The 27,190-nt window shown below is 43.7% G+C and overlaps 1 protein-coding gene across 2 annotated transcripts in view; it reads right to left on the bottom strand.

The window, feature by feature from the left end:
• LOC121279395 (gamma-aminobutyric acid receptor subunit beta-1-like) overlaps positions 1-27,190 on the bottom strand; it is a 404,786-nt gene that overhangs the window by 26,776 nt on the left and 350,820 nt on the right. Inside the window, exons 6-8 of one of the 2 annotated variants that reach the window (XM_041190614.1) lie at positions 27,005-27,142; positions 22,622-22,774; positions 17,086-17,333 (exon numbers count right to left, since the gene is read on the bottom strand). In XM_041190614.1, the coding sequence (XP_041046548.1) occupies positions 17,086-17,333; positions 22,622-22,774; positions 27,005-27,142 (539 nt within the window). The remainder of the gene's footprint in view (positions 1-17,085; positions 17,334-22,621; positions 22,775-27,004; positions 27,143-27,190) is intronic. The other variant, XM_041190622.1, reaches the window with a different exon arrangement.

Raw genomic sequence — 27,190 nt, 5'->3', positions numbered from 1 at the left:
GCTCTCATCCGTTTATAACATACTGTTATTGGATATTATATATAAAGCGTTTTGCAGAACTCATGGAAGAAATTGCATGCATTTGATACTAAATCTTTCAGTTCTGCTGACTGTAGATAGTGGTTCAGTTGTACATGCATGTTAAAAAAGATTATATCATTTGTGAACAATATTGAGTTGTTGAAGTATAAGACAAAGTGGCCCAATGGAACTTTGTGCCTCCATCTTACCAGTGTCAATCAAGCAAAGCAACATTACTTGAGGGTAGAAAGCACAAGACCCTAATTAAAACAGTACCACACAAAGTTTTTTCAGCAGCATCAGCCCCAGTCAATTCTCATCTCAGCTCTAATTAATATATATTAAAATATTAAAATGAGCTAATACACAGGTTGAGCTTGGATTACTATGCATAGCATCATTTTAAACTGTGTTAGTCATAGTATCACCGTGCAGGAAAAATATTTTCTGCACTTGACAGATATCGTGTATTTGCGATATCCAGCACAATCAGGCCGCCCTCAGATACCTATGTGGGAAGGTGTGAGGAAAATTGTCTCCGTTGCCTTAGCTTCATCAGAGATGCGGTGAAGGAACTGTCCTGGCTGCTGGAATGTGACCTGCAGACAACCTCCACCCTCAATGCAAGCTTCCTTGGGTTGGCCCCAATCAATACACAGTATGGTGATATCAGGGTAAACACTTCCATCACCTTGATAAAAACAAAAAAACTGCGGATGCTGGAAATCCAAAACAAAAACAGAATTACCTGGAAAAACTCAGCAGGTCTGGCAGCATCGGCGGAGAAGAAAAGAGTTGACGTTTCGAGTCCTCATGACCCTTCGACAGAACTTGAGTTCGAGTCCATTTTCCTGGACTCGAACTCAAGTTCTGTCGAAGGGTCATGAGGACTCGAAACGTCAACTCTTTTCTTCTCCGCCGATACTTCCATCACCTTCCCCAGTGGGCAACAAAACAGAATGAGAGGGTACTTTTTTCAAAATAATAGGCACCTCTCAATCCAGGGCATTGTTGATGGTATGCTTGTGGCCATTTGCTAAAGCTGCCCAGCACAATGTTCACGTGTTCTTCTTCAGTTCTCCATCTGAAGGCTGGTTCATAGCAATTATTCGCCAAGCTGCCATGATTTTTTACTACAAATAAGCAGAGGAGGCAGGCCCTGAGTCTACCTCAGCCAAAATAGGAACCAAACGACATGCTGATGGTGTTAATCTGATCCACATACTAAGCTGTCTAGCCAACTGAGCTAGCTGCCCCCATCCCCCCCCAGAGCCCCCAACATAACCAGTTCAGGCATCTGAAGCGCTGGTTCAAGATGCCTATGTATTAAATGGCCAATAATTAACCTACTGTCTTCATATGCTTCCTTGAATCTTTGTTCTGCTAGTGCTTGCAGCTGTCACCATATGAGCCAGTAATCTCCTGGGAGCCATGATTTGAGTGTGCTTTCTCTTTCTAAAGCTCAAAAACAATGCATTATCTAAAAACGAAGATGCCCAATCAACCCTGGAACCCATATTAAATATGTAATTAGGCTGATCGCAGAACAGGATTTGTTAATCCGATCGTAGGCAAGCACAGAGCTCGCTGCTTTGTTTGGACTAGGGAATCAAAGGGTATATTGGGGTAGATGGGAATGTGGAATCAAAAACAGATCAGCCATGATCATATTGAATGGCGGAGCAGGCTCAAGAGGCTGAATAGCCTATTCTGCTGCTATTTTTATATTCATATGTTCATATGCAGCACTCTGGTGCTGCAGTCCCTGCTGAAGACTTGGTGAGATCCTGGAGAATGTGTTATTTTCGGTGGTAATGACATATCTGCAATAATGATCTTGTAAAATTGGTAGATGGTGGAGTAGCGGTAATGTCACTGGACTAGTAATGCAGAGGCCTGGGCTTATGTTTTGGGGACCATGTCAACTGATGGAATGAAATGCAATTAATAAAATGTGGGTTTGAAAACTAGTCTCAAAGCTGAATTGCACTAAGTGCAGTAGCGGGCGTGAAAAAATATGTTTTTCCCGCTGGCTGCAATGGCGGTTTTTTGCACTGTTTCGATGGCTTCCCAACTCCTTAATTATGCAGCCACAGGAAACAGGCTGTCCTACTGGTGGGCAGCCTCTGACTCACCCGCCACACCATCACCACACCGTTTCCTCACTCAGGGTGCCATATCTAAACTGCAGCCGCGCACACAGTTCTCTGTGCTTGCAGCCCAGGACTGATCCAGTGAAGGAATAGCCCTGAAAGCCAAGGATGGTTCAGTGACCCATACCTGGAATGCCTTTTGGAGTCCCGCCGTGATGTCCTCTACCCCTGCTCTGGCTGCAGGAGGTCCAGCAATCGCACCACTTCAGCTTTAATGGCATTGGCAGTGGTGGTCAGTATCAATGCTGCACAGAAGAGGTTGGCCATCCAGTGCAGAAAGAGAATGCTGCCAGGGTAAGGCAACAATCTCATCACTCTAAACTCTCACACTCAGTAAAGTGACGGAAGGGCTCATCAACAGAGCTATGAATCAGTGCTTAGCAATAGCCTGTTCACTGATGCTCAGTTTGGATTCTGCCAGGGCCATTCATCTCCTGACCTCATTACAGCCTTGGTTCAAACATGGGCAGAAAAGCTGAGCTCCAGAGATGAGGTGAGAACGACTGCCCTTGACTTCAAGGCAGCATTTGACCGAGTGTGGTAACAAGGAGTCCTAGCAAACTGGAGTCAATAGGAATCAGGGGAAAACTCTTCGCTGATTGGAGGCTTACCTAGCACAAAGGAAGATGGTTGCGGTTGTTGGAGGTCAATCATTTCAGTTCCAGGACATCACTGCAGGAGTTCCTCAGGGTAGTATCCTGGGTCCAACCGTTTACAGCTGCTTCATCAATGACAAAGGTCAGAAGTGGGGATGTTCTCTGATGATTGCACAATATTCAGCACCATTCACGATTTATTAGATACTGAAGCAGTCCATGTCCAAATGTAGCAAGATCTGGACAATATCCAGGTTTGGGCTGACAAATGGTTAGTGACATTCGTGCCACACAAGTGCCAGGCAATGACTATCTCCAGCAAGAGAGAATCTAACCATCACCTCTTGACATTCAATAGCATTACCATTGCTGAATCCCCCACTATCAACATCCTGGTGGTTACCATTGGCCAGAAGCTGAACTGGACTAGCCATATAAATTCTGTGGCTACAAGAGCAGTTCAGAGGCTAGGAATCTTGTGGTGATTAACTCACCTCCTGACTCTCTATAGCCTGTCCACCATCTATAAGGCACAGCGAAGAGTGTGATGGAATACTCTCCACTTGCCTGGATGTGTGCAGCTCCAACAACACTCAAGAAGCTTGACACCATCAGGACAAAGCAGCCCACTTGATGGACACCCCATCTACAAACATTCACCCCTTCCACCACCGATACACAGTGGCAGGAGAGTGTACCATCTACAACATGTATTGCAGGAACTCACCAGGCCACTTTAGACAACACCTTCCAAACCCATGACCACTATCTTCTGGAAGGACAAGGAAAGCAGACATATGGGAGCACCATCTTCTGGAAGTTCCCCTCCAAGTCACTCACCATCCTGATTTGGAAATATATCGCTGTTCCTTCACTGTAGCTGGGTCAAAACTCTGGAACTCCCTTCCTAACAGCACTGTGGGTGTATCAATACCACATGGACTGCAGCGGTTCAAGAAGTCAGCACAGCACCACCTTCTCAAGGGCAATTAGAGATGGGCGATAATTGCTGGCCTTGACAGCAATGCCCATATCCTATGAATGAATGAAAAAAAAAACTCACAAGGCCATCACAAATTCACTGGCATCTCACCCACTGCCAGCTCAAGGGTCATCAATGCTCACCCTCTCACACACACCCTCACAACTCCATTTGGCCTCATCTCCCCTGGAGACTGCCTCCTCAGCCTCACTATCTTCAGGCCACTTGCACGGATCAACATGTGCCCCCCTCCCCCCCGACATGCCCTGGGACACCCCCCTTCCTGAAGCAAGCCCTAGCCCTGCAGCCATTGAAAAGCCACCCCTGGCTTGCCATTGGTCTGGTAGGTAGAGATCTGCCCATGAGCACCCATAAAAGTGGTGTGGTGCTGCCTGCAAAGCCAGGTGTTACCTGAATCAAGGTAGGCAAACAAACCATGAATTCCTGAGCAAAATGCTGGTTGCCAGATGCACGTTGCTTATGTGCCATTGGGAAACATGTCGGTGTGTAATCATACCGCGTGGGCTCATGATCCAGTGTGGCAGGATGATTCTGGTAAGCAGAGCTTATAATGAAATGCGAAAGTGTTGAAGTTAGGTCCCTGACATGCGGCAGCAGGTAGCACAGCCCATCATTGATGGGTAGTTTTATGATGGCCTGAAACCGATTTTTGCGATCTCCTGATATTTTCCACAGTTGCCCGCTATGACGCCCACCACAAACAGGAGCGAGAAAGCCCACCCTCAGTGATGGTGGCCATGAAGCTTTCATTGATTGTTGTAAAATCCCATCAGGAATAATAATGCCCTTAAGGGAAGAAAATCAGCCATCCTTACCAGATGGCCTAGATGTGACTCCAGATCCACAGCAATGTGATTGACTCTGAACTGACCTAGCATGCCATTCAGGTCAAAGGGCAATTAGGGATGGGCAGCAAATGCTGGCCTTGCCAGTGATGCCCACGTTGCATGAAAGTATGAAAAAAACAGATTAAGAAATGAGCAAGCTGCTTAACTGCCTAAACATTGAAAAGTTTCCTGAGCCTATGTTGCGAAAAAGGCAAATAAGCACTTGCAAATGCCCAGTTAATAGCTTTAATTGACAATTGACAGACTGAAGGTCTCTTTTATCTGTGGCGAGCAACTTGTTATTATTTAAGAGCAAAAATAGATTTCAGCTTTCAATGTCTTTGTGATTGAACTTTCTTCATATCCAGTAGCTATGGTGACTAAGAATGCGAGTGCTCTGGAACATTATATTTTATTCTGAGCAGGATTTTAGAAGCTTTCACTGAAGTTACATATTCTTAATTGGGAGTAAGATTTGTCTAACATGCATTGACTGCACAGCAGACAATGCTTTCTATTGCATGACTGAGGGCTAAGATTGCGAAATATATGAACAGTAAATAACAGAAGACTACTGAAAACAAAAAATAACGTATTGATAATCTCTGCATATAACATTTTCCATATTTAAACAATCCTCATTTTATTTATGTGAGAGTGAATATAAATTTGATTTTTTTTTCCTTTGGGGGGGATGTGAGGACGTGTCTATTATCAAGAAATAATGTCCTAGTGTAAATCATGTTCAATTATATCTATTAGGGCTTTGGAGTGGGTAGAGTGAAGTATTATGTTTTCCAGCAAAATCAATCTTACTTTGGAAAGAGCTGACGTAGTTGAAGGTCTTTGGTTATAGCTTTGATAAGGCTTAGAAAAATATTGATTTGGCGACAGCGTAATGAAACAAAACAACCAACAAAAAAACCCCTAACTTCTTCCCACCAAGAAATGATCAATGGGCAGCCTCAAGGTTCTATTTAATAAAATCTCTGTTTGTTCCATGCACAGGTCACAAAATACAACCAGCAGCTTCATTCATTTGGATGATGCATTTGGATTTTTCAAACCATTGCCTTGGGTGGGACCATTAAGAACAACTGTCCTGGTGAATCGACATGGAACATGCATTCAGTAAAAGTCTGCTTCTGATGTCATTTCATATGATTATTCATCAATAGCAAACACAACCTCACACAGAACATCTACACAAGAGAAAACATCACCTCCTGCATCACAGCATCAAGGCAGCTTCAGGAAAGCTTAACATTCTATAACTAGAAATTGGTTAAAAGGGAAATCGGAAATATGTAATCCTCAATTATTTTACTGCCCCAGGATTTCTCAGACGAACAAAAAGAAAATGCTTAGTGCATTAATGCTTGCAGTTTTACTGCAATATTGTGCATGTGCCTTATACCAGTAAATATTGAACTGTCCATTATTTATATCCATTAAAAATGAAATGTGAATGAATATATCCAGTAATTCTCCAGGTATTTACATTCATCTGCACTATTGTAGGGGAAAGTGGGTATCTGACAGAAAGACTATGGGCAGAATTTTATGAGTCGGCAAGCGGGGGCGGGGCCTGCTTGCTGACACATAAAATGATGCATGATGACGCCAGGGGGAACTCCCGACATCACTGCCCTATTTAAGTTTTCAGGAAGGAGGGAGCACAGCAAAATCAGCTGCGCGACCACCGACCTATCAGTGGCCAATTGAGGCCATTGACAGAGTCAATTAAGTAATTAAAGGATCTGCCTGTCCAACTTTAAGGTTGGCAGGCAGGCAGGAGCCTCGGCGGGAACTAGAAAAGACATGAAACCTCAACCATAGGGGGGATGAGGTTTCATATAGGCTTTAAAAAATTTAAGTAAAGGTTTTGTGAAAAGTATGGTCATGTCCCAACTCATGTGACATTGTCGCATGAGGGAACATGTAAGGGAAATTTTATTTTTCCATTTTTGTCTTTTTTACATTTACACTTAGCCTCAGGGAGATGAGTGCACTCTTTCGTGCCTTAATTGGCCTGCCCACGTAAAATGGCGGCGCACCTCCGATCGGGGGCACCGATCGGAAGTGCGCTCGTACACGCCCGCCCTTCAACTTCGCCCCCCGACGGTGGGGAAAATTTAGCCCTATGCTTATCTTTATTTGTACAGTTCAAGGTTTACTCAGTTGAGATGAGATCTTTTAATTCAAAGACAAGACTACAAATTTGAGTCACCACAAACCTTTGTTAGACTGGGGAATATGGTCAATAACTTTAGTATTTTGAGTTCGCCCATGGATTTGACTGCAGCTGTTTTTTACAATGTAGTCTAGGTGAATATACCAATTTTTGGAGAATATAAAACATGGTGCTTCCTATTCTGAAACTATAATCTGATTCTCATTCCAAAAATCAGTATGCAAATTCCAGCAAACTGCAATGGTGCATGAACACTCACAGTTATTAGAACAACAGGATTTACAGCTGTACCTCACCATCTGAACATGGGTACATACCCTTTCCACCAAGAGTTATAGCTATACTTCGCCATTTGAATGACAGACTTCAAAGGAAAATTAATATTGGAATCATTGCAGATTACACAGCCAGTGATTTTTGAATGAATGTTATATATTGAATTAAAAATAAGAAATCATTTATAAAATCTATGTGCTTGTAGGCCCAGCACTAGGTAGAAATCTGCCAGCTTCAATGGAGAAATATGTGGTAAAATTCAAAGTGTCTTTTTGTCTCCTATATACAAGTAGCATATTTAAGTTTTTAAGCAACAAATTGTGAATTATTTTACTGTGCACTTTTCATCAAGTCGTATGGAATTGCAGCACAGCAGGAGGCTATATGGCCCATTGAGTAATTATATGGTTGCAATATTTTGTTAATCAACCCACTAAGGGTGTTGAAGACATTTAGTTAATTCAAAACGTAATCTGAGTTGTGCACAAAATACATGCCACCATTTTAAAGTCTGTAAAAATGAAACACCCATTTAGTGGATTTGGTTGGAAGCAAGAAAACCCTGAAATGCTTCGTAATTTGTGGTTTTGGTATTTATTTTCTTGTGTTCCATTAGGTGCAGCTTCCCTGTAAAATGCTAGGACCCCTGCAGACATAGATCAGTGTATGGGCCCACTGTACTTTAGGGGCACTATAAATATGGAGAGGCTTCAACAGGTCTTGAAGCAGCTGGCACACAACCTTTCCTTCTCTATGTGCAAAGACAGGAAGAATGGAGTGGGACACAGTAGTGAGCACAGTGATTTAAAAAAAAATATAGGGATTGAAATCTGTATGATATCTGATGAGTATGAAATGTCTTTATAATTCTGAGGAAGACAGATTAACAACTTTACTAAATTAGCAGACAAAGGAGTTTCATAGCAAAAGCATTAGCATGTTTTTTACTGGTATGCTTTTCTCATAAAACTTCTCACTGTCATTCATTCTTCTTATGCACAAGTTGGGTAGTAGACAGCTTGACTACTACACTTCCACTACCACTACTTGGAAATTGCTAATGTCACTTTGGTTGAAAGCAACACAAGCATTTTTGCTTCACATATATCTTGTTAAGCAAGCAACCTAATCCAGATATAACCGGGTCATCAATACAAGGAATTCAAACGATAAATGTACTACTAGATTTTTCAATTTGTAAAGGTCAGAAAAAGGAAGCCCCTGCAATGTTTGCAAGAAAATCATCTACACAATCTCAGAAGCAACATCTTAACAATCAAAGCCTTTCTCTCCTTGGGGAGACTTAAAACATTCGAGACCATGTCTGAAGTGATATAAAGCTGCTTTGAAATGTAAGCTTCTACTTTGAAAGGTCACAGTTAATAAGTCTTGCCACGACTCTTCCATCTTTGTTGTGCAGTTTTCTTTTAAGACATGTTCATCATTCTAAGATTTCTCTGGTCTACCTTTGCTTACAAATTTGCACTTGTCAGTAAGCTCATCAAGTTTCCTTTGACAGCATCTTCCAAATCCACGACCTCTACAACCTAGAAGGACAAGGGCAGCAGATGCATGGGAACTCCACCACCTGAAACTTCACCTCCAAGCCACACACCATCTTGACTTGGAAATTGTAGTAGTGATGGTTGTGTTTAGTGTGTAATGTACCTTTAAGAATAATACTTGTTACACAAGATCACATGATCTGTAGTAACCCAATAGGAGAGTAGCGTGGGCTACCTCAGCAGTCAGTGTAGAGATAGAGTTGGAGTTGAAAGCACATGTGTAGTTGCTGCTGAGTGTATTGTAAATAAACTTTAAGTTTCCACCCAAGAAGTGCCTGCAGATCAACTCTATGGCCAGGATTTTCCCATTGGCGATTTGGGGGCAGGGCCCACTCACCGAGGGGAAAATGACGTGGGATGATGTCGGGGGGAATCCCCGATGTCATCCCGGTCCCTTTAAATTTTTAGGAAGGCGGGCAGACAGCGAAATCAGCTGCCGCCCGCTGACCTGTCAATGGTCAACTGAGGCCATTGACAGGGTAATTAAGATAATTAAAGACCTGCCTGTTCAAGCTTAAGGCTGGCGGCAGGCCAGGAGCCCCAGCGGGCTCCAGATTATTCATGAAACTTCATCCACTGGTGGGATGAAGTTTCATGTCGGTTTTTTAAAAATGTGATAAATTTTAAGTGTTTATTATTAACATGTCCCATCTCGTGCGACATTGTCACACTTCGCATGTGCGAAAGAGTGCACTTTGACAGCTGGGGATTCCCTCCCCCCGGCACAGGAAGCGCATAGTGCTTCTTGTCGGGCAGGCTGCTGGGTGGGTCTTAATTGGCCTTCCCACTCAAAATGGCGGCGGGCCCCGTTTCGGTGGCGGGGTTGGCTGCCTGCCCGCTGCCGAGCCGGTGGGGCCCGCACGCCATCCGAGGGCAAAATTCTGCTCTATCATTAATAGCACATCTCGGACACCCTACAACAGAAATATATCACAGTTCCTTCATTGTCGCCAGGTCAAAATCCTGGAACTCCCTTCCTAAAGGCATTGTGTGTGTACTTACACTACATGGACTGCAGAGGTTGAAGAAGGCAACTCACCACCACCTTTGGAGGAAAATGTAACTGGGCTAATTAGTAAGTTTGCAGATGACACTAAGGTTGGAGGAGTTGCAGATAGTGAAGAAGATTGTCAAAGGATACAACGGGACATAGATTGGTTGTAGATTTGGGTGGAGAAACGGCAGATGGAGTATAATCCGGACAACTGCGAGGTAATGCATTTTGGAAGGTCTAATATAGGTAGGAATTATACAGTAAATGGCAGAACCCTTAAGTGCATCGATGGGCAGAGGGATCTGGGTGTACAGGTCCACAGGTCACTGAAAGCCGCAACGCAGGTGGATAAGGTAGTCAGGAAGGCATATGGCATGCTTGCCTTCATCAGCAGGTTTTTGAGTATAAAAGCTGGAAAGTCATGCTGCAGCTGTATAGAACCTTGGTTAGGCCACACTTGGAATATTGCGTGCAATTCTGGTCGCCACATTATCAGAAGGATATGGAGGCGTTGGAGAGGGTGCAGAGGAGGTTTACCGGGATGCTGCCTGGTCTGGAGGTTATTAGCTATGAGGAGAGGTTGGAGAAACTCGGATTGTTCTCACTAGAGCGACGGAGATTGAGGGGTGACTTGATAAAAGTTTACAAAATTATGAGTGGCATGGACAGAGTAGATAATCAGAAGCTTTTTCCCAGGGTGGAAGAGTCAATTACTAGGGGATATAGATTTAAGGTGAGAGGAGAAAACTACAGAGGAGATGTGCAGGGCAAGTTTTTTACGCAGAGGGTAGTGAGTGTCTGGAATGCGTTACCAAAGAAGGTGGTGGAAGCAGGTACGATAGTGGTGTTTAAGAGGCAGCTTGACAAATACATGAATAGGATGGGAACAGATGGATACGGAACCCGGAAGTGCAAAATGTTTTAGTTTGACAGGCAATATGATTGGCCCAGGCTTGGAGGGCCGAAGGGGCTGTTTCTGTGCTGTACTTTTCTTTGTTCTTTGTTCTTTGTTTGCAAGGGCAGTTAAGGATGGGCAACAAATGCTGGTTTAGCCAGCGACGCCTGCATTCTATGAACAAATGAAAAAAAGCGATAACATTATCCGGCATCAGGAGGCTGATGTCGCCTTGTAAGAAATGTAGATTTTTTAAAAAAGATAAAACATGTGATGGGTGAAATTTTTCAAGAGCAAGCCATTTTAATTGCAATTTAACCAGAAAATAGTTGCATTTTGGTGACAGTGTAAATTTTACCTGCACGTTGTAAATAATTCACATTTTAGGAAAATCCGTGCAGCTTTTTTGCATGTGCAGCTGCAAAATGCAATCAGCGTAAATCAAGTTGTAACTCAAAGGCAAAATGCTACAGAATTGATGGCCAGGAAAGCAGTTTAAAACAAAGTATATATCGAGCATGAATACTTTGAAAATTTCACAACTTTAAGAATATTTTTCAAAAGTTTGGCCAAGATGTCATTTCAGTGTAGTTAAAATTTCTGGATATGGTTAGACCCAACACCAACCTGTCATAAAGCTTGAAATCATCCATGAAAATGTACATTGCCTCAGCCTTCGGATCAGGACCAACCTACCTTTGAAATATTACAGGTAGATTTACTTTCCAAATATAAGCTGCACTAAGGTTTTAAGAATTGAAATTTCATTTGGCAAATTCAATAATTACATCCTGAGTGGTGTTAATGACTTACAAGGCATATTTCTCTGAGGTAACATGCAACCAAGTAAACTGTAAATGCATACACATCACTTTAAGTCACAGTATGAATATAACTCATTATTTCTTTAGCTTGGGTGCTTGCAAATTTAGCACACCGTAAAAGTAAAGCTGCAGGTGATAAAGAAATAGCTATCAATGAAGAATGAATCAGTATCCTGCATTTTTGTTCTCTTGCTTTAGAATATAGCAGACTCCCATGCCTAGTATTAGACTTAAGCTTTAGGTTTTGAAATGAGCTTTACATTTTATGTATGCTTGCTATTACATTGTTACTTTTCAATCTCACCAGCTCTTGATTTCTGGTCCAAGATCCAAGATAAGTTGACTTGTAGACATATACTACATAATGCCAACTCATACCTACCCTGACATGGTTTTCTCCTGGTCTCTGATGCTGGTCTGTGGCCCTAGTCATACTCTCTCTGATTATCAGAAGTTGGCTACAACTCTGACTCAATCCTTCCCCTATAGCACCTTACACCTGACACTAAAAATATGCTCTGTGTCTGCGATTCCACCATTTTCTGCCTGAAAGGCACCCGAACCCACAGGATGGAGGCACTGGGTGTCTCCTACTCCTGACTGGTTGAATTTCAAAAGCATATTACTGGCTGAAGAAATTATAATGTAGATACTTTGTACACGGTCTCTATTATTGAAGGAGCAGTTGATCAATATATCAGAGTTAGCAGAATAACAAAGAGTGTTATGGTGTTTTTCCCCTTTCTTGGTTTTGATTTATCTGCATGACATATTGACTATGCCTAAGAGGACAGATGGGTAATCTGCTCCATGGCCTTCTCTAAGGGGAGGATCTCCTGGTCGGCGAACGAGGGGCGGGGCCCACTCAGCTGATGCGTAAAATGATGCGGGATGATGTCAGGTGGAGGTCCCGACATCACCCTGTGTTATTTCCATTTTCGGGTCGGTGAGGGCACAGCTGGGTCCACGGGCGGGATGAGGTTTCATGAGGGTTTTAAAATATTTAATAAAGGTTTCAGTAAAAGTGATTAGCACATCCCAACTCATGTGACAGTGTCACATGAGAGGATATGTCAGGGAAATGTTGATATCATGTGCTTCACATTTTAAAATTTGGAGCCAATCTCACTGAGGCAGCACTTAGCCTCAGGGAGATCAATGCGCTCTTTTGTGTGCATACGCGAAAGAGCGTACTCTCGGCTGGGGCAATTCCCTCCCTGCCCTTAATTGGCCTGCCCACATAAAATAGCGGCGTGCCCCTGATTGGGGGGTGCCAATCGGAGGAGTGCCTGCCCGCGCCCGCTCCTGAACTTCCCCCCTGATGGGTGGAAAATTTTCCAGTTAATTCCATAAGTTTGTCAAGGTATGAGCATTGCACAATTCCCCATAAGCTGTCTCCTTTTAGGGCCTTCACCATCCTCAAGTTCCATATCTCTCTGGAGGGCCAAGTAATGCAGAGCACAACAGAGCACCACAATGACCTTCCTTGCGGGAGGGTAACGGCGAGTGCCACTTGACTGGTTCAGTTTCAGGAAACACATCTTCAGAAGTCTGGTGGCTTGCTCAATGATTATCCCACAAAGCAGATGGTATTGGATGTATCACCTCTGAGCCTCAATTTCTTCAAGAGGTATCCCTTGTCCCTAGGACCCATCCACGTATTTTAGAAAGAACTGAAGATGTGAGGTAGCTTGGACTGATGGAGAAGGAAGGAATCATGGCAGCTACCAAGACAGCGAGCGCACACATGGAGGAAGCTCTAGTTGTAGCCACAGACCAGTTGAATTTTTTTATTCATGGGATGCTGGTGTCGCTGGCTAGACTAACATTTATTGTCCCTAATTGTCCTTGAGAAGGTGTTCGTGAGCTGACTTCTTGAACAGCTCCAGTCTATGTGTTGCAAGAATGCCCATGGTGCTGTTAGGGAGGGAGTTACAGGATTTTGACCCAGCGATAATGAAGGAATGGAGATATGGTTTCAAGTCAGGATGGTGTGTGGCTTGGAGGGGAAGTTGCAGGTGGTGGTGTTCCCATCTACCTGCTACCCTTCAGGTGGTGGAGGTTGCAGGTTTGGAAGGTGCTGTTGAATGAGCCTTGATGAGTTGCTGCAGTACATCTTGTAGATGGTACGCACTGCTGCTACTGTGCATCAGTGGTGGAAGGAGTTGATGTTGAAGGTGGTGAATGAGGTGCCAATCAAGCGGGCTGCTTTGTCCTGGATGTGTCCAGCTTCTTGAGTCTTGTGGAGCCGCACTCTTCCAGGCAAGAGGAAAGTATTCCATCACACTCCTGACTTGTGCCTTGTAGATGGTGGACAGGCTTTGGAGAGTAAGGAGGTGAGCTATTCACTGCAGCTTTCCCAGCCTCTGACCTGCTCTTGTAGCCACAGTATTTATAAGGCTAATCCAGTTCAGTTTCTGGTCAACGGTGACCCTGAGGATGTAGATAGTAGGGGGTTCAGAGAAGGTAATGCCATTGAATGTCAAAGGGAGATGGTTAGGTTCTTTCTTCTTGGGGATATCATTGCCTGACACTTCAGAGGTGTGAATGTTACTTGCCACCTCTCAGTCCAAGCCTGAATATTGTCCAGGTCTTGCTGCATGTAGGCACAGACGGCTTCAGCATCTTAGGAGTCATGAATGGTGCTGAACATTGTGCAATCACCAGTGAACATCACCACTTCTGATCTTATGATAGAGGGAAGGTCATTGATGAAGCATCTGAAGATGCTTGCACCTGGGACACTACCCTGAGGAGCTCTTGCAGCTAGGTCCTGGGACTGAAATAATTGATCTCCAACAACAAGAACCATCTTCCTCTGTGCTAGGTATGACTCCAACCAGTGGAGACAATGGAGAGTTTCACGCCTGATTCCCATTGACTCCAGTTTTGCTAGGGCCCTGTGATGCTACACTCAGTCAAATGTGGCATTGATGTCAATGGTAGTCACCATCATCTCATGTCTTCAGTTCAACTCCTTTGTCCATGATTGGACCAAGGATGTAATGAGACCAGGAGCTGAGTAGCCCTGGTGGAACCCAAACTGGGTGTCAGTGAACAGGTTATTACTGAGTAAGCGCCGCTTGATAGCACCTTCCATCACTTTGCTGGTGATTGAGAGTAAACTGATGGGGTGGTAATTGGCCAGGTTGGACTTGTTCTGTATTTGTATACAGAACGTACCTGGCAATATTTCCATATTGCTGGGTAGACGCCAGTGTTGTAGCTGTACTGGAACACCTTCGCTAGGGGCGCGGCAAGTTCTGGAGCACAAGACTTCAGTACTATTGCCGGAATATTGTCAGGGCCCATAGCCTTTGCAGTGTCCAGTGCCTTCAGTCATTTCTTGATATCATGTGCAGTGAATTGAATTGGCTGAAGATTGCCATCTGTGATGTTGAGTAATACAGGAGGAGCCCTTGCTTTAACATTGAGGAATGAGTACAAAATCTTACTAACATTTATCCTTCCAAATTCAGTGTCAACTTACTTATATCATTATGAAAAACATTAGAAATTGTAATCATTACTGAAAGGTTTCACAAGGGAATACATACGTAGAAATGAGTTAGGCACAAGTTGGAACATACTGTACAATCCTCCCCAATAGGATAAAAATGACATTCATCTTCAACATTATTGGTTTCCTGGAACAGAACGAACAATTGCAATTTGACAGGTTGTAGGGGGTCTGTCTGTACTTGTGAGACCCATTTCACGTCTTTCTCTTGTATTTATTTGACAGAAATCTATGGTTTATTTTACTGAATTTCATTTTCTTTCTTCCAGGGTTTTCTATAATTTTTTTTTTGTTTTGCTTTTTTTTTGTGCTTAACATCTTCCTTTCCCCTTTTTGTTAGTATATGTTTGTCATTATTTCCATATCTCTTTGGCTTGTTTTCAGTCACTCATTACTTGTCTTCTGTTTTTAGTCAGTCCCCTCCAATGTCTATTTTTCAGAACCTGTAACCCTCAGTTCAGAACCTTAGTCATTTTGCTGCAACCTCATACCTGTTACTGCTCGAGCACATCACTACTAAAGTATTTACATACAGATTTCAAATATTGCTATTAAAAATGACTGAAAATGTCTAAATCAATGCTAAGGGCTGAATTTTGCCCTTGATGGGCGGGCGGGCCCGACTGACTTGGCGGCGGGCGAGGACCCGATCGCCACTGCTGAATGGGCCCTGCCGCCATTTTACGTGGGCAGACCAATTAAGGCCCGCCCAGCGTGTTACCCAACAGGAAGGGCTATGCGCTTCCTGTGCGGGCAGGGGGGGGATTCCCCAACTGCAAGTGTGCGCTCTTTTGCGCATGCACACGAAAGAGCACACATCTCCCTGAGGCTAAGTGGTGTCTCAGGGAGATCGCTGAAAGGCTGTGAAAGATTTAAAATAGAACAATAAAAAAAATCATTAACATGTCCCCCTCATGTGAAAATGTCACACGAGATGGGACATGCTAATGAAGTACACAAAAACTTTATTAAACTTTTTAAAGCCTGAAATCAAACCTCATCCCGCCAGTGGATGAGGTTTGTTAAAAAATCACTTACTTGCCTGCCCGTTGGGCCGGTGTGCCGAGCCAAAGTTCGCACAGACTCCTTAAAATCCTCATCAATTGGTGACTTAATGGCCTTAACAAGGCCTTTAATTAACGGCGGGCACCCGTCCCGCTCCATAGCGCGCCCACCGACCTATACATCGTGATGCCGCACGCTGACGTCAGGACACTCACACGACATCAGCGTGTGACATTTTAAGTGCTGATGTGTGGACTCCGCCACTCACACGTCAGCCAGAAGATTCAGCCCTAAAATTTTATTTTGTATTACCCAACTTTCTGTAAGAGGCGGCTCTTGTTCTTTAAGCTATTTATTCAAGGCAAGGGATACAGACAGACGGATGATGGTAGCTTAATATATAGGGAGCCCATGCAGACATCAGACCCCCCTGAAAATAAAAAGAAAATAACTGATTTACAGTTCAACAAAGATGGTAATAAATTGGATATTTCCTGTGGTTTGAACCTGATTATCAGTTAGTCAGAAAATATTCTACATTCTGATTACATATAAAACATATGTAATATGTAATTAATCTTTACAGCCATTATGTTGGAGATTTGTAAAATAGGTTATACAACAGCTATTATTTTGCTAACCATTAGCAGTGCCACAGCATTAGAATACAAAATTAAGAAGATCATTGAAATTCAGAAAGTAAGCAGTTTCAGGTGCTAAATGGTAAGCTGTAGTAGCTGCTCAGAATATGAATTTCCAATTCCAGATATCAGAGTTGCCTCGGACAGTGGAGTTGGAGATTTACACTGAGATAATGTAACTGCCTGTTGGAAATCTCCACTATATTGATCACCTGGAATATTGAATTTAAGTAAATGTAAATGTAAGCACCAGGAGACGATAATTAATTCCGACCATCTTACACCAAAAAGGTTGATGTATCTACAGACCCATGTATAATCCTAATGGATGTATATCCTGCCATTTCTATGCACAAAAAACATTTGCTGTTGGGTATATTCGATTCTCACCATTTCCTTTTGTCACATTCGACTCCAACTTGATTTCACACCAGCTAAGAACTGAAGAAACTTATTTACTAAAGTTTCTTCAAACTCTAAAATACAGCAGAGATAAGGAATATTGGTAAAATGTAGAGCTAATTTTTTTCATTTCTCACCCTCGCATGGCAATCCCTATCATTTTTTTTACCTGAGCTTTGTTGGCTCCCAATCTGCTCTTCACATGGGGCTGTGTGGCTTTCTCAGTTGCTTTCTTCTGAAGCTGCGGCCCTCTTCCAAAGAAGATATAGTTGACAAAGGCATACTCCAATAAAGCCAGGAATACAAAGACAAAACAACCCATCAAGTAAATGTCAATGGCCTTAACATAGGGGATCTTGGGAAGGGTTTCCCTGAGGTGAGTGCTGATAGTTGTCATGGTAAGTACAGTTGTGATTCCTGTAAGATGTTGGAGAAATAAAAATCAATATGCAACATTTAACAAATATATCTACAACATTAAAAATCTTACTTCTGCACACAAAAGCAACAACTTGCATTGATATAGTAGCTTTAAAATGAAATAGAAAATCTCAAGTTGCTTCATAGAAATATAATCTGAGCCATGGAAGGAGATATTAGGAATGGTGACCAAAGGTTTGATCAAAGAGATGGGCTTTAAAGAGGGTCTTAAATGAACCCTGGGAGCTGGATTGGTAGAGGGCCTAAATGGCCGAAGGCACAACTGCCACTGAGGGTGAGGGGGCAGAGGATGCATTAGGCCATTGTCAGAGAATTGGGGGTAGGAGGTAGCAGGAGTGAAAGATGCTACAGACAGGCTGAGACCACAAAGGGATTTAAACCCAGGGTTTAGAATTTGAAATTAGAAGTGTTAGGAGACCAGAAACCAACGTAGTCAGAGTGATGGATAATCTGGACTTGGTGCTGGATTGAATTGGGGGCAGCAGGGTTTGGATGAGCTGAAGTTTACAAAAAGGAGTGGAAGTTTTTATTTTATTCTTCCATGGGATGTGGGTGTCATTGGCAAGGCCAGATTTGTTGCCCATCCCTATTTGCCCATGAAAAGCTGGTGGTGAGTCACTGTAGTCCATCTGGTGCAGGGACATCCATGGTGCCTTTAGGAAAGGAGTTCCAGAATTTTGACCCAGTGACAGTGAAGGATTGGTGATATGATCCCTAGTCAGGATGGTAAGTGGCTTGGAGGGGAACTTGCAGGTGGTGGTGTTCCCTTCTATCTGCTGCCCTTGTTTTTTTGGTGGTAAAAGTCATGGGTTTGGAAGGTGCTGTTAAAGGAGCCTTGGAGAGTTGCTGCACTGCATCTTGTATATGGTACACACTACTGGCACTGTGTGTCAGTGGTGGAGGGAGTGAATGTTTATGGTGGTGGATGGGGTGGCAGTTAGGCAGTTTGTCTTATCCTGGATGGTAATGAACATCTTGAGTGTTAATGGAGCTGCACTCAAGAAGGCAAATGCAGAGTATTCCATCACACTCCTGACTTGAGCCTTGTAGATGGTGGACAGACTTTGGGGAGTCAGGAGGTGAGTTGCTCGCCACAGGATTCCTAGCCTCTGACCTGCTCTTGTAGCCACTATATTTATATGGCTAGTCCAGTTCAGTTTCTGCTCAATGGTCACCACCAGGATGTTGATAGTGGGGGATTCAGTGATGGTAATGCCACTGAATGTCAAGGGGAGATGGTTAGATTCTCTATTGCTGGAGATGGTCATTGCCTGGCACTTGTGTGGCAGGAATGTTAATTGGAGGCCAGCCAGCAAGGCATTGGAATAGGCAGCCATGGAAATGACAAAGGCATGAATGAAAGTTTCAGCAGCACCTGGACTAAAGTATGGGTGGACACAGGTGGTGTTAAAGAAAGAGGTGTAAGCAGTTTTGATGATGAAAATATGGTGGAAGGGTGGAATCTTAAGGTCCCGCCAGCAGTGGGACTTGTGGTGGCCGGGGGCACTTAATTTGGCAGGAGGCAAAAAACCTGTTTCCGGATGGCAGGATAAACTGTTTGAATTTTGCTCTTCTGACTTTGAAGGTGGGTTAAAGATGGGTCAAGCTTCCCGACGAACAATGTCGGGAACCCCATCTGCATGCATGCTCATTAAAAGGCCACCTCGCCGGAATTAAGCTCGCCTTCCAAATTAGGTTTCCCGCCAGTGAGAATTTAGAATGTTCAGTTTTGCGGCTGTATATAAGCAGCATGAACCCAGTGACCTTCACTTCTTCCATGACTTGGGGGATCGTAGATGCTGTTTTTGCCTTCTTGGGCACATCGCATAGCTTCACTCACATCGAGTGCCAGTAGCAAAAGCTGCACCAAGTCTGGGAACAGGAGGCAGGCTAAGCAGGGAAGATTGGGGGAAGTATGTCCAGGGAAGGCAGGGCAAGGACAAAGTGTCTTAGAAGTTGGGGTCAGTGGTGTCAACGGTAGGGTCCAGGGAGGTGAACTCAGGGTACTGGTGATAGAAGGGAACAGGCCCAGTCCTATGGGGGAATGGGATGTGGTAGTGTGGCAGGTCAGGTTGAGAATTGGGAGGTGAAGTTCTCCTGGGGGGGCTAGATGGATAACAAGAGGGGCAGGGCCAGTTGGACTTGAGGACAGTGACGGGTGTCGGCTCTGAGGGGAAGAAAGGCATGTGGAGGTGGATCATGATAGTGTCCAGGTTAACAGGGGGAGGTTCAATGGTGACAGAGGGGAGAGGAATGATGATATTGGGTGGGTTTATGGTGATGAGGGGAAATTGGTGTGCCACAGGGGGAGGGTAGAAGGTGATGGGAGCGAATTTGAAAGGTGACATGCACCATTTTTCCAAAATTGATCTTGACCACACAGTTAGTCAGTCAGTGAGATCCCTTGAGGTGGGAGGAGGCTCTTTTCAAGTGGGTGGAGTTCAAGGTCAGCACAAGTGGCTGACTAAAGGGACACCCTAATCATTATGAGGCAACTGGATGTCAAGGATGCTCAGTTGTGTTCTCATCTCTATGGTGAAGCCCACGCAGCAGCAGGTTTGTTTCCAACTCATGGATCTCATAACATCGAGATCCCAGCAAGATGTGGAGCTGCCGTTCATTCTTAGGCATTTGCCATCGGCTGCAGTCAGAAGCAGGGATGAAGGGAGAGAGGGAGGTGGATGCCTCCAAGGGTGGTGGAGGGCAGCCACCTCACAACACAAACCTACATCCTTCCAGATGAATGGTCATGGCTGACAAGGGATCATGTGGATAAAAGCAAAATACTGCGGATGCTGGAAATCTGAAACAAAAACAGAAAATGCTGGAAAAACTCAGCAGGTATAACAGCATCTGTGGAGAGAAAAACAGAGTTAATGTTTTAAGTCCGTATGACTCTTCTTATGAACTGGAAACATTAACTCTGTTTTTCTCTCCACAGATGCTGTTAGGCCTGCTGAGTTTTCCAGCATTTTCTGTTTTTGTGTAAAGGATCATGTGGTTAGTTTTTCTATGCAGCCAAGGCAATGGTCTCTCTATAGAGTCTTGAGGGTAGTGGAGACAAGCGAAAAAGTGTTTGTTTGAGGCTTCCTGCACATGGCTTTCATCACTTTGGTCAAAGAGCAATGTCTCCATACACATTCATGCATGAACGGGAGGAACACCCATCTCTGGTCCTCCAGGATGCCCTTTACTAGGAAGGGGTGGGGTGGGGTGCCCAGACGGAGGCCATGTGAAGTGCTTAGCACTAGCCTGCTGGCTTTGAGATGGAGGAAAACCTGTAAAGGACATGCTCACTTCAATTCATGAAAATATCCATTGAGGCATAGATGATGCAGGCTGCAGGCAACCTTGCCTACGTAATGGCTCATCCAGAGGAGAAGGAGTGCCCATCGCAAGTTGGCACAGGGCCAAGGGGAGCAAGGCCCTGAGCAGCAAGAGGCAGCGAGGCCTCTCTAAGGTCAAGATGCTGGTGAACAGGGTCCACTGTTATGGTGAGCATTGGCCCAGCATTGGGTGTATTGTCAGAGGTGTTCTTATCTAGAAATGAGTGAGAGCCAATGCCAGTCGTATGTCCCGGGATGTGGTTGCTCACATCTGTGAGCTGTGGCTGTAAGGATTCTGGAGGAGTAATGCGGAGCTCCTGGCCTGCAATGAGTGAATGGCTGCCTGGGTACCATTCAAACATAGCACCAGAGCCTTCGACCCCATGAGGTAACGGTATGACAGGCAACTTCTTGCCTGCCCTGCCACGAGATGTGCTGAACGCCTCACAGATGCGTAAGTTAATGAGCTGAACAGCAGAAGATCACGTGTACTCAGCTGTCCTGCTGGCCAATGGGAAGCACACTGATTTTCCCACCCGCCATTGGGTTTGGGCTCCGGAATTGAAGATTCCACCCTTAGGGTGAAAAGCTCAAGTTGGGATCCTCTAGGATGCCAGGCTGCAAACAGTCTGATTTAAACTGAGATGAAGTCATGGCTGGGGAGGTGGGATCAGTGGCAACAATATGAAGTGTATGTTGGGGCCTCAATCTTCTCTTTGCTTAAATGGAGGGAAGTATGATGCATTCAAGATGGGATGTCAGACATTAAATCTGACAACACAGAAGTGGTGGTGAGGTGATTTAGAACTGAATGTCATCAGCACCCATGTGGAAACTGACCCCACAGGCGGGATTTTCTGGCCCCGTCTGCTGCAGGAATCATTGCGGGTGGGATGGAAAATTTGACAGACCAGCAAAACATCCATTGGCATGGAGCAGAATTTCCAGTCCCGCCCACCCCTATGTCTTTGGATTACGTGTGACTTGATGATAAGAACTACGCATCAGTGCAGCAGCTTGGAGGTGGTGGGAAGTGCAGCCAGGCTGTGAGCCTTTGGTAAGGAGCAAGGTGGTAACCAGGAGCTAAATTTCACACTTTCTGTCTGCAAGACATTAATTGTCACACTTTTATATCAATTTTTACCCATTATAAATTCCTACACCCAGATTTAAAATGGAAGCTCCTGATGAAAACTTGTCACACTGTAATTACACTCTCCTGCTTGTGGTGGCATTGCAGCTTCTCAATTTTAAGTCTCCCAACTCCTCAGCTTGCTCTGCAGACAAACTCTGATGCTCCAAGAAACCTTAACTCCTCTGCTTCCCAAAGCCTTGCGAGTTTTGTTATCTTACTTCAAATAATAATCTAAAATCTAAGTATTACCCAACATAAGGACAGAATATATGACTTTAAAGTAAAAATGAGCAAAATCTTTCAAATAAAATCCTCATTCTTTGGAAGTCCGAATCAGTCCTTTTGCCTGGATTCAGCCCCCCTTTTCCCCACCAATACCAAGACCAACTTATGACCGGCTGATAGTTGATACCCCTCATCTCACTGGGCTTTGAACCAGGCCTGAAATGAGCTTGCAAAGTGGAAATTCCTATAGCCTAGAGAGTCCCCGTTACAGCTCTGCATCATGATGTATGTTAATATAGTAGTTATGTTTCCAGAGTAATAATGTAGAGGAGCTTTCTCCAACTCTCCCACCACTGCCTGCTTAAAGAACACCAATGTCCTGTTCTCTGTTGTAGCTGTTTTGAGAGCACCCTGAGGTTGTATAGCCAACTTCTGGTATTCTGTCTGGCTCTCTACTTTGCCTTCATGCTGCACACCTTGGCCCTCACGCTGAGATATTCATGACCTTATACCATGTATATAAGTTAACATGTTACATCTCACACACCAATCTGTATTACTGACTGTTATTTAAATACCTAGCGCAACTCTTGCAGCAGAAGCATCATAATTGATCCAGAAGGACACCCATGACAAAATTGTAATTAAAGTTGAGGGCATGTATGTTTGCAAGATGAAATAGCCAATATTTCTTTTCAGTCGAAAACTCAGTGATAATCTTGGATAAGAACCTAAAAAATAAATAGAAAAATAAATGAAGGTAAATAATTTACTGTACCCATTACCACTCCCTTTGGCTTTTGTACCATTTAACCTATTATCATTTAATTTCTCCTGCCCTCCACCCTATTTCGAATCTCCAACATATGCAGTATTTTGCTTTTATTCCCTCTTCTTCTCCCTGCCATCGCCTGCCTGCCCTTTGCTTTCCACTTGCTCAAAACCTATTACATTTCTATTCTTCCTCAGTTCTGAAACGTTAACTCTGTTTCTCTCCACAGATGCTGTTTGACCTGCTGAGTATTTTCAGCATTTTCTGTTTTTATATCAGAGAAATACCTAGTTTATGAAAATTGTTCTCTGAATTTAGCACAAACCAAATATAATTTAAAAAATGTAAACTAGAATTATAAAGCAGAGATATGCATAGAAATTGAATCTTGTTTTATGAGTCAATTTTGGGAAATATCCTGTGTTCAATCAGTGGTGAGCTATTCTGGTATAGGCAGCTGCTCAGGTGCCTCTGCAGCCCACCTGGAACATTGTTTTAGGGCCCATCAGTAAATTGGTTGTGCAGGTTCTTCACTGCAATCTGAGGACCAGTTGCCACCACCAAATATGTTTTTTTTAAATAAAAAAAATGTTCCTGTGGAGTCAGGACAAGTAGGAGTGCTGCTGTTAACCTGACATTGGTTCTCCCTCCCACTGTCCTTTCCCCTGCCTCCATTATTTGGTAGTTGTCCCCCTCCATAATGGCAGATAATTAAGGTGACAGGAGAAACTCTCCTTTAATGTCATAAGCATCATTAATGACCAGTCTCATGACCTATGTGAAGATTGTTTGCACTGGTGCTACTAACTTTCCCTCCATTTTGCCAGTGCAGCTGAGGATTGTTGATACGTTTATGTAGAATCAGGATTTTCCTTTTGTGAAAAAGCAAATGCATATAGCAACGATTATAGCAGGGAGACCATTTATAATCTGAAAGAATGAAGACATTGTCCCTACCTTCCCTTTTCTCTATTCTCCTTCCTTGGGGAAAAAAAATCAGGTGTGTTCCTTTCTCAGTCAATCCAAATTGCTGAAATTATTTTAATTTATTTTGTGAAATATATATACAATTTATATTTCAAAGGAAACAAGATGACAGATAATTCTAGTTATGTCCACTAATGAATGACCTTGAATAATGTTCAAATAAGTTTAACAGTGTTCCTCAAGATGTTTTGGAGGAGATCTTTCTCTTATTATGTATGAGGACAAAAGATGGTCAGGGCATAAGAACAGATGATGTTTTGATGGAGAGAATTGGGCACCCACAACACAGCCTGCCCAATTTTCATTAATATGCTGCACCTAGATTGCCTTTTGCACCCACCTCATTGTGTCATTGAGGTTTATACACCTAAAGGTTTATAGTTAGTTCATCTAAACTCAATGAGAAGTGTTTCTATTTAACAATTGTATTCCTCTCAAAAGGTGGAATTTAAAAGAAGGGGAGAAAAATATTCATGTGGGTTGGACTTGTCTACTGACATTGAATGCTAACATGCACTGACCAAAAGATTAATATATTTTCAGAGTGAAAACCTAAGGCAAAAAATTCGCAGACAAAAATTACTACCTCAGATTCCAAGAACAACTTAAATGAAAATGAGCAAGTGTACAGCTATACAAGCAATCAAGCTTGCATTTGGATCGGTAAAGTAATTTTTCTTCTAATGGGTTCATCTTATTAAAAATTGGGAATAATGGCCAGATGGATTTGTGGCCAACATTAGTTACAAGGGGCTAAATAATGGTTAAGGCCTATTTCGGCCACACCTGTTGCTGCTGAAGCAGGCAGTATGCAAACTTGGTACGGCCTCCTCATTTACATGATTATAACATTGGGCTGTATGGGCCCCTCACTTTTGGCTGCCTGTGCACTCAGAAGGGCTCCAAGCAATGTGTGCTGGTGGCATGCAGTGCAGCCACCCTGCTCCTCTTCAAGGCAAGCTGTCCCTCCAAAAGGGAAGCTGCACTAACTCATAGGACACTGCTGCTGCTGCTGCAATTCTAAGCAAGGAAAATGGAACACCAGGGAAGTATGAGGGCTCTCAAGCTCTTGCATGTGGCACGGGAGGCCTTAGTGCTGGAGGTGGACAGGAGAGAGGCCATTCCGCGGGGTTCCATCAGGCTGTCAAGGGCCACCCTTGGAAGGGAATGGGAGCGGATTGCAGAGGAGGTCAATGCACAGAATCTGGCCCCAAGATCCTGGTAGCAGTGCCACAAGAAGGCTAATTATTACATGGTGATCAAGGCCAGTGAATACATCTTCACTTGATGTCGCCTACCCAATGCACTAGCATGCTGCTGAATACACCACATCCACATCAGTCACCACCAGCTCAGATACTGGCACTGCATGCACCTTAGAAGAAAGTATAGATTTGGGATCTGTATATGGTGAGTCACCAGACATGTGTGGGCTGCAGCATGGCCGGGGAGAAATGATAGCTTGTGTGCCTGCTCATCAGAAGATGAGATTGCAGATGAGTTCTGCTGCAGGGGACCCAGATGAGGGCTTCAGTGAGTTGGCATACAGGAAAACACTACTGAGGATAGGATGCACACTGAGATGACTGGCCTGTCAGATAGCATCCTGTTACAGCCAAGGAATATAAAGTTGTCTGACTCCAACTTGGCAGAGGGCATGGCATGAAGCTTCCCCTCTCTGCAGCCTCTACTCCAATGGCCTATTGTGTTGCTGACCCTGAAGCACTGCAACTGTAGCCCTCATAGCTCTTGCAGCCTTTGAGTGGACGGATCACCAAACCTTGTGCCCTCGCTATGAGGATACAGCAACATTCCCTAACAAATCCAGCAATTAACTGCACCATTTCCAAAAATACTCCACAGTACTTTCAGACTTTTTACAATAAAGATACTTAGTGTAAGTCAACTTACATGTGAGTTAGGTGACTGGTCCTTAAAATAATGATAGTAATGGGACCCTCTTGCAGTTTTATGAATATTCTTTGGTGAGTGACAAGCGAATAAGTTGAATGGTCCTACATAGTCCAAGTTTGTAAATCATGCATCAAATCAGCTGGTCTGGCTGCTTGACATCCTGACCTGGCCAGTTTGAATGCTTCTGGCACATGTACAACACATCTGCTTGAGGTCTTCCCAACATGGATGCCGTGCGGATTGTTGCTGAAGTGGCCGGAGGTGCAGTACACCCCAGTTGGAGCTCCTCCAGATTCCGTAGTACTGGCTCCAGTGGTGCTATTATCCAAACTTCATGCCCAGGACTTTTTTATTAGCTAAAGATGACTGGACATGGCTATTTAATGCATCTAAGCATCTTTTATTTATGTAGAATGTCTTATAACTCATTAAAGCTTGTGTTACTTGAAGTTTCTTGTAGTAAAGTGGAGTACCATGTAACTTTAAGAGAATGCAGGTGGATTAACTGTGTCACCAGTCTCTGTACAGTGCGGGCTACTGGTTAATTGTAAATCTAAAGCTGCAGGTGGTTGTGGGAGCATGCAAGGATTTAGTGCTCTGCCTTCTGTTGCAATAAACAATCACAGTTTGTTCTCTTGTCGGTCTCTCTCCGTTCTTGATAGCGAGCGTCAACTAACAGGTGTATATGAAGGTGTGCAGTTCAAGTTTATTCAACCAGTGAACTCATAGATGCAAGACATAATTTCTTGAGCAGAAATTAATACGGGCTGGTTTTCAGCCCCCAGTCCAGCACTGGGCTGAAACTGGACCTCGGCCTTCATCGAGAGCTGCCTGATTTACATCCATAGGAAAACCACCCAGGAGAAAACTGAATTTTGAGCTTCAGGCAGTGGCTCCCAGATAAGTCCCATGTGTAGGAGTTAGTCCAGACAATGGTAGTGGGTCTGAGGGATTGATCTTCGAGATTGCTGTGTCAGGGAGAAATGGGAAGCACCCTGTACCTAGCTCCACATAATTTTTATTTTTCAAACATATTCAACACTTACTTTTAGTTGGTAGCTGTTGAAGAACCCTCAGTGGGGAAAGCCCAAAACATTCTCATCATGGACTAATTTCTCAAAAGGTCTCACTGCTAAATTGCTTTACTTTGTATACATTTTAAGCCTGAAAGACAGGCACAATGTAGTACATTTTCTATCCATCTGAGTTATAACTATCATGAAAGAACACATGGAGCTCAGCAGTATAAATGATTGATATAGCCTCTATTTCTTGTTGAATAGCTTACCTGTAGCAAAAACTGCTCTCTTTGAAACCATCTTGTACTCGACAATGGAAAACTGTGGCAGTTCAATCTTTTCTACTCCTGTGACTGCATAGTTACCACCTGTCCACTGAAATTCAATGTCATCTGTTGTGTACCCATCTATAAAATAGAGGAAAGAATCGGTAAGGAACTAAGCTCCTTCAGCAC

The sequence above is a fragment of the Carcharodon carcharias genome, chromosome 1 (assembly GCF_017639515.1).
Source record: "Carcharodon carcharias isolate sCarCar2 chromosome 1, sCarCar2.pri, whole genome shotgun sequence".
Taxonomy (NCBI): Eukaryota; Metazoa; Chordata; class Chondrichthyes; order Lamniformes; family Lamnidae; genus Carcharodon; species Carcharodon carcharias.
Note: the sequence above shows the minus strand (reverse complement) of the source record. Positions and strands in the feature narration are given on the sequence as shown.